The following is an 8,628-nucleotide window of genomic DNA, read 5'->3' on the forward strand; positions in this document are numbered from 1 at the left end:
ACGTATATTGTGTGTCTGTGTGTGAAGTTTTTTTTTCTTCCGTAAAATTACAAAAAAAGGTGCAATGTTTTATTTATTTATTTAGAAGAAACAGTACACTTGCTTTAACAAATGAGTTTAGAAATTAATATTTGTTTGAATATTCCTGATTTTTAAAAAGATACATAAATTATCAATTGTCATTTTCTGAAAAACTAATCATTTTGTACTTCTACATTTATATGAAATTTAAAATATACGTTATCAGCTGTTACCTTCAGAGAATAAAATAGCAAATATTAGCATTTTACCAACACATATCTGATAAATCCCATAACCCTGGAGATTCTGAGAATCATAAATGGTCTTTTTTTTTCCAAAGCTTAATATATAAAGTCATGGTCAGTGTTATTGCCATCCTTGCTAAATATTAGAAAGAATGCTATGAAAAAAATGTCTTATTCTTTTTGTGTAAAATAAAAATCACAAAAATGTGGAAAAATCATGTTAGGAAATAAATGTTTTTCTCTGTACGATGATTATATTACCAAAACACTAGCAGCCAACCAAACCACCAAAACACAAAGCACCTAGAGTTAGGGTTAGGAAGGTTATTTGCTCGTATCCACGTTTTGCTCATATTTTTGCTCGTATCCACCTTATTTTTTGTTGCAGAGGCAATTTAAATGTATATGTGTGAGACTTCTGAATCATTAGGAGCACAAAGTAAATAATGAGATTATTTATTAAGTGCAACAGTATAGTTATTTACTGTAGCTACTAGCTAGTGTGTTTATAATTAAAAATGCATGAAAATAATATAGGGTGGCACGGTGGTGCAGTGGGTAGCACTGTCGCCTCACAACAAGAAGGTTGCTGGTTTGAGCCAATGTGTGTGTGGAATTTGGGCCATTTTTATGTGGAGTTTGCATGTTCTCCCTGTGTTCACATGGGTTTCCTCTGGGTGCTCCGGTTTCCCCCACAAGTCGAAAGACATCCATTATAGATGAGTTGGGTAAGCTAAATTGTCCATGATATATGTGTGTGAATGAGAGTGTATGGGTGTTTCCCAGTAATGGGTTGCAGCTGTAAGAACATCTGCTGCATAAAACTTATGCTGGATAAGTTGGTGGTTCATTCTGCTGTGGTGACCCCAGATTTATAAAGGGACTAAGCCGAAATAAAAATGAATGAATGAAAATAATATTGTAAGATTTACCAGTTTGAAGTTTCAAGCAGCAAAATAAGTACAGCTATTATACAGCAAAATATAACTGGAATAACAGATTAAAACAGACATATTACATTCACAAACAGCCTTACTCATCCTTACGTAAAAATATTGGCTTCTTCATTGATATAAAGTCTATGTACTCGTGTTTATTGTGATTTTATAAAAACTGATAATTAGTTTTTTTCTATGTCAGATAACAGAACGTGAGCTAAAGCCGGGTGGATCTGGCATCGCTGTGTCAGACAAGAACAAGAAAGAGTACATTGAGCGCATGGTGAAGTGGCGGATTGAGAGAGGTGTGGCTCAGCAGACAGAGAGTCTCGTGCGAGGATTTTATGAGGTACAGTCTGAATCTGTGAATAATGATGACTAATAAAGATATTAACTAATCAAAATTACAATAATAACTTATAACAGGATGTTGATCTGAGAACATGTACCTGTGCAGGTGGTGGATGTGCGGCTCGTCTCAGTGTTTGATGCCCGAGAGCTGGAGCTGGTCATTGCTGGAACAGCAGAGATAGACCTGTCCGACTGGAGAAACAACACAGAATACAGGGGAGGTATTACTGAAACTGATCCAGGTGTTTTTTTTAATGAAATATCACTGAATGTCTGAAAATGTTTATTATCACTGTTCTTAAAGGTTATCATGACAACCACATAGTAATTCGATGGTTCTGGGCTGCTGTGGAGAGATTCAACAATGAACAGAGACTACGACTCCTTCAGGTACTCTCACATCTCAATTGGGATATGGGGTCAGGAAGATATTTTTTTAATCTAAAAGAGTATGTTTAATTCATCAAAAGTGTCAATAAAGGCTTTATTTGTACTGGTTTTGGTGGTTTACAGGGACAGAAATTTGTATAATGACAAAAATGAGTATTCTATTAGGGTGGTTTACGAGGACATGCCTTGTGTGTTTATTAATCAAAATTCTTAAAATACACACTTAATACATAAATTCAATTTTCGTGATGGTTTGGTTCAGGAGTAGTGGTGGGGTTTTTACCAGACTGAATACATTATGCCTATATACCTATGTCCTTCCCTATAAATCACCATTACCAATGTGTGTGGTTTGGATCAAATAATTATAGCGTTTCTGATAGGAAAATTTGAAAAAGAAACTTTAAATAAAATTAAAAGTATTAAAACTAATTAAAATTGTGTACTTCATTTTAGATCAAAGATTTAGCTTTACATAGTGAGCTTGTACTGTATAGATGAACACTATTCAAAACTTCGAAAGTCTTCTCTGCATAGATTAAATTAGCCGAGTCAACATGTGTCTCTGTCTTCCTTCAGTTTGTAACAGGAACTTCCAGCATTCCCTATGAGGGCTTTGCCTCTCTGCGGGGCAGTAATGGTCCACGCCGATTCTGTGTGGAGAAATGGGGCAAAGTGACCTCCCTCCCACGGTACAGCTAGCATTTTTAGAGTGGGCTTTACATGTTAACCAGCACTGATAATCAATCAGCTACTGTCATGTTTCTTTATATGTTTGTGTAGGGCTCACACCTGCTTTAACCGACTGGATCTCCCTCCCTACCCCTCGTTCTCCATGCTCTATGAGAAGATGGTCACGGCTGTGGAGGAAACCAGCACCTTTGGTCTGGAATGAGCTCCAGTCACAGCAAAAGTGCTATTCATTTGTTTTTCTTAGTTCTCGAAACCTGACTTGGCGTGCAGGCTTAATTATCATTCCTCACTCTTTATTACAGCCTTTGTCACCAGACACTTACATAATCATTTTATCAGAGTCTATGGAACTGAAATATACAGTATGTCATCTAGTGACTCTCTGAGCGAGTGCCAACTCTTGTTCTATACCGTATGGAGTCGACAGCCTGCTGTGAAAACTGCATTTCATTCTTCACCCAAACAGACTTTCACATTCACAGAAATCAGAGCCGGGGTCTTGATCACTTGGGTTTGGTCTTTGCTTTAGACTGAGTGTGCCTCATGTGTCCTGATAAGTGAAGCCAAAACATTGTTTGCCCCCTGTTGAATGGATGTAGAACAGATCATAAACCTCACCCTCTCAATATAAAATCATGAGATTTTAACCAAATGAAGAATTTACAGAAAACAACTGCACTTTGCAATTTTAGGAAGTTCATATTACATTGATATAGGACTGTGGAAATCCTTGGCTGAACTTGCCTTCCTCTGGTCTATGTGTGCATCACAGATGCTGACAAAAGTGGAGATTTTCCAGGCTGCTACAAGGTATTGACACTTTAAAAATCTCATTACCTCACTCACTCACTTTCCTTTTGCTTGTTTCCTTGTTTCTCATGGGTTGCACAGCAGCAGAAAGAAAAAACAGTTACTCTGGAAAATGTTTTACCAGCGGATGCCCTTCTAGCGCAAGTACAACCCTCAATGCTGGAAATCACCCACATACCCATCTACACACTATGGCCAATTTAGTTTATCTAATTCAAACCTAAGCAGACATGCTGCACATTTAACTACATTTCAAATTATTTTCCCATAGATGGTGTCCACCAATTTACGTAGTTTATATCACACTGATATTTGTTCAAATCTCCATTTGTAGTTATTTGATGCTATAAAATAGGGCTCTTTAAATTAGATCAGCAAGAGTTTGAGCGGAAATTTGAATTGTGTGGCTTCAGCTCATGAGCATGACTGCACAATCTCCAAATGACATAATTTGTGATGTTTTGGCTTCACTTTTCTACACTGGAAGAAAGCGGTGATGCATGGTCTTTTTAAGTCTATGGTCTATTTATAAAGATATGGTCTCTATGGCCCTGTTTATACCTGGTGTTAAGATGCAGTTTTGCTGGTCTGATCAAAAGTGAACAACCATAAATATAAGTGTAAACAAGACATTTAAACAAAGTGTTTGTTCTTCTTCGATCACTTCTACACATAGATGTACAGGTATATGTGCACCTGTTCACAGACCCCTAAAATATTCAGGATATTGTAAGTGCTTGAAATAGGACGAGATGGATTAAATCACCAAATGTGTGCCTCCTGTCTGCTGGTGATCAGATCAAACAAAATGCATCTTAAAGCCAGATGCAAACATGGTTTGAAGGAACAAATATCTTAACAGAAAATAACTCTGTCATGAAGATATACTGTAATGTCATTGTCAGTCAAGAAAGCTTTGTGGTTTTCTTGGTTTTGCTGGATGTGATTCTGTGTTTGAATAATGTTGATCTTGCCTGCAGCTCTGAAAACATTAGTTTACTAATTTTCCTATCTTAAAAGAGAATGAACACATAAAAGAGCATGCACACTCTCTTAGAGAGATTCTTGCACCAAACTTAGTGGTTGTAGAATAGCAACCTGAACGTCCTAGGTTCAAATGAACTAGATGGTTCCTCTATCACCTCTTGTGCCCTTGAGCAAGACATTTATCACCAGACTGTTCCAGAGGACTGTAAATGTAGTAATTCACTTTGGTTGGACAACACTGATTAACTAACAAACACCAGTACTTTGTAACATACACACATTTTAATTCACCTCTCAAACCTTTATGCAACCCACAAATGTTACTTAAAGGGATCGTTCACCCCAGAAATTAACATTTGCTGTTAATTTACTCATCCTTGGGTCATTCAACATGCAAGTGACTTTTTTTTCCAGCAGATTTTCATAAATGTTTTAGCTGAAACGAAGGTCCTCTGGGAGTCATAACATCAAAGTCAGTGGCTGCTGGCACTTTGAAAGTCCAAAAAATGAAATAAATAAAAAGCATATTGCAGAAATGATGTGACTGTTGAAAATACATTGAAGCCTTACGCAACAAAACAATGTGTGCAGGAAACTGAACTAAATGTGGTTTATTTATAAACTTATTTTGAGAAGTTATCTTGTGCTTATGATTGAACACAACTGGTACCGCATCAGCTCCGCATATTGCACCAATCAGATGAACACTGACACACACTGACACTATAAATAACCAGAGCTTTCTACTCCAGTCATCCTCGTCTTGAAGAATCCCCCCTTCCACCCCTACTCCTCCCCTTCTTTGATAGGGTGGCACGGTGGCCCAGTGGTTAGCACTGTTGTCTCACAGCAAAATTGCCGTTGGTTCGGCCCATCTCTGAACCGGTCGGGGTTTCTGTGTGGAGTTTGCTTGTTCTCCCCGTGTTTGCGTGGGTTTTCCCTAGGTTTCCCACCACCGTCCAAAGACATACACCATGAGTAAATTGACTACTTCAATATAGCATCTTAAGACAACTCTCCCGCCCCATTTACACGGGGAGTCAGCTTCAACGCTTCCCATTCACTTTGAATGGGTGACGTCAGGCTTTCCCAAACTGCATTGTGGATCTGTCAGCGCCGCTTCAGAGGCGTTGCTTGCTGCAAAAGTTAGGACTTGCTCAACTTTTCAAGCACCGATGGAAGCGTCAGCCAGTCAGATCGCTGTATGCAAATATACCAGTTCAGACGATGGCCTATTGCTGACTAATTTCTTTGGCTGACGCTGCTATGATGATTGCGTCAGCCCCAACTTTAGACACGCCCTCTGTCAAACGTTAATGCTGAAGCCCCGTGTGAATGGCCAGATATATCTCAGCACAACCACAAACGGGAGTTCTCGAGACCTACCTGAGCTCAAACTCTCCTCTCGCCATTCAAACATGAGGGAGCCCCGGGCTCAGGGATATTCTGAGCTCAGGGCTCGCTCCTGGGACAATATGCCAAATACGCTTTATTATCAATCATCAGCTAAGTGTGAACTCTTGAAACAGCTTGTTGTGAAGTGATAAATGAAATGTCAAATGTTAGCTATCTGAGACATTTGGACATAATGTTACTTTTGTATGTGGGCTGCAGCATTCAGGATAAGCACAATTTAGGACCACTTTGATAAAGAACACAACACACAAATCCAAACAGCTCATGTGTAAGTTTATGTCTGCAATCATTATGGGAATCGTCAACACACTCAGGACTGTTGAGTGTCTGTTGATTAAAGATTATACTGCTGTAAATAATGTTCAGTTTCTTGCACAGACTGCTTGTTGGGCTTCATTAGACTTCAAAGTGTCTTCACTAGACACAGACATTCATTTTAAAGCTGCAGTCTATGAAACACCATGTATCAGTTTCAGCAAAGGAAAAAAAGATGTCTACTTTTTGGATGGCCTGAGGGTGAGCAAATATATAGCAAAGTTTTATTTTTAGATGAACAATCTCTTCATAAAACTATGAATGTATAAACACTGATCACCATGTGCAATGTGTGCAACAGATATTTGTTTTTCAGGAAAGTAGATTTGTTGTTAGGGTTAATCATAAGGAGACCTTTTATTCTTAACTGTGGCGTTAGACACAAACAGTGGCCTTGATATCATCTTTATTAAAACGCGTAGTTGGGTATAATATCATGGTTATCATGGTTGTGCAGTCAGATGGAGAAACTTAAAATCAGGGCTGAAGTTGGTGAAACCAGTAAAACTGATTGAAAAATCAGTAAGTGAAAGGGATAAGATATGACAAGAACTGTAACACCCTTGCACAAGTGGTATGAAGTGTTTTGGAAATGGTGTAATAATGGAACAGTCACCATGTGTCAGAGCTAAACTCTCAAATAACAGATGTAAAGTTTCTCATTTGTGGGTGACAAGTCGCACCCCTTGTTTACAGACATGTATTTTCCTTCCACAAGACATGACACACGCAATATACAAAATCACGCCTTCACATCACACAAATGCTGATCTGGCCAAAGCACGGATATATCCTAGGATTATGGATTTGTCTTAAAACAGCTCCTTTCTCTATGTAACTGATCTATGGATAAAATACTGCATGCAGGGTCAAAGAAACAGTATCTGAGTTTGACCCTTAGATGGCGTTGTGTCATAGCTTGATATTGCATGCTGGAATTAGTGAACAACACGAGTCCAGGTTAGCTTAATTTGCATGAGGAGTTGCTGTTAATCAGGGGTGGGATGTGGGATTAGTAACAAAAATAAAAGAATTAATAAATAACAAAGTGTCACTTCCATACTTTTCATAATTCATCTGCTCTGTTATTGAAATGTATTGGTGGTCGCTGGTCATGTGATGCTGAAGGAGTCATCCCTTGAAAACAGTTGGTGAAAATGTGTACCTGCATGTGTTCCATGATGTGTCCATCTGTGTAAATAGCTGTAATATATGTATGTCAGTCTTGTCCTGTGTTTAAATTATATTTTGCACTGAATGTACCAGGAATTCGAGTGCTATTCTGGTCTCTTTTTATTGTCTTGGTCTTTGTGATTTAAAGCTAGTGTCATTTAGGAAACACAGGTAATTTTCCCGTCATAAGACTTGGGGAAAAGTGTTGCTGGAATCATTTTATCTTTCTGTCAGGCTAATCAACCTCACCTGCCATCGTCCAAAGTCCTGTTTCTACTTCAGTTGTCTACAGGGAAGAATACCAAAAGCTGAAAAGATCCAGCTCCTTAGCATTTCAGGCAAAACTGATTAGCAAACAATGAACACAAATGAGAACACAAATAACCTGTGTAAAAAAATAATAAATCCATACTAAACCAAATGAATGACTGATGTTATGAGGAATTATCTATATTAAAACAACAATTATAAGTCACATCTATCTATCTATCTATCTATCTATCTATCTATCTATCTATCTATCTATCTATCTATCTATCTATCTATCTATCTATCTATCTATCTATCTATCTATCTATCTATCTATGGTGGTACAATGGGCGATTTCTAAACGATCACGACGATGACGATGGTGGTGACGTAATGCCTCGCTGCTCGCACTGGCATCAGGGCAGAATTTGAAACTGAAGAGCCGGCGGACAAGAGGCAAACTGAATCCAGGAATCCAAAAACCGACTTTACCTCAGCATGAATTAGCCGTCGAACGTGTTTACTTGCGGCTCAACTTTATCCAGAGTTCATTGAACAGTTTGTCTGCTGAACTAACGTTACAGCTGTTGTTCCCTTGAGAAGAGGAAGAGGGTGTCCGCTCTAAACTTTATGTCGTGATTTTGTCCTGCGTGTAAGAAAGAGCTGTCTCTCTGTCTGTCGGTCGGTTGGAGTGTATTTTGAACAAAATGAGGCGAATCTGTTCATGCTTTCGTTTGAGTAAAGAACGGAGTTTAATCAAGAACTTTTAGCGGTGTCGTCGAGGGCTAGCCTTACGTGAGCTAATCTGCGCTAGCTAACTTAGAGGCTCTTAGCATCAGTTAACTTACGGTGTCCAAGCACAACTAACAGTTAAACTCACGGCAGGGAAGCGAATAGATTTGTTGTCAACATTTGCTAAACAACCGCGAACTAAACACTGTCTTTCTGAAACCTTTTTTTTAAACGGTGTGAGCACCGCCAGGAGGCCGGTGGCAGTGGGTGTTTTTTTTACTTCTTCCTGGTGGTGACTGAACATGAGC

General features: G+C 38.7%; 1 protein-coding gene across 6 annotated transcripts in view; it reads left to right on the forward strand.

Annotated features, from left to right (window-relative positions):
- The window catches only part of hecw2a (HECT, C2 and WW domain containing E3 ubiquitin protein ligase 2a), a 36,784-nt gene extending 29,024 nt beyond the window's left edge, over positions 1-7,760 (forward strand). For all 6 annotated transcript variants that reach the window (XM_073912715.1, XM_073912718.1, XM_073912716.1 and 3 more), the window contains 5 exons: positions 1,407-1,553; positions 1,662-1,776; positions 1,860-1,945; positions 2,525-2,637; positions 2,729-7,760. In XM_073912715.1, the coding sequence (XP_073768816.1) occupies positions 1,407-1,553; positions 1,662-1,776; positions 1,860-1,945; positions 2,525-2,637; positions 2,729-2,840 (573 nt within the window). In that variant the 3' untranslated portion in view covers positions 2,841-7,760. The remainder of the gene's footprint in view (positions 1-1,406; positions 1,554-1,661; positions 1,777-1,859; positions 1,946-2,524; positions 2,638-2,728) is intronic.
- The last annotated feature ends 868 nt before the right edge of the window (positions 7,761-8,628 follow it).

Source organism: Danio rerio, chromosome 9 (assembly GCF_049306965.1).
Source record: "Danio rerio strain Tuebingen ecotype United States chromosome 9, GRCz12tu, whole genome shotgun sequence".
In the NCBI taxonomy this organism is placed as follows: Eukaryota; Metazoa; Chordata; class Actinopteri; order Cypriniformes; family Danionidae; genus Danio; species Danio rerio.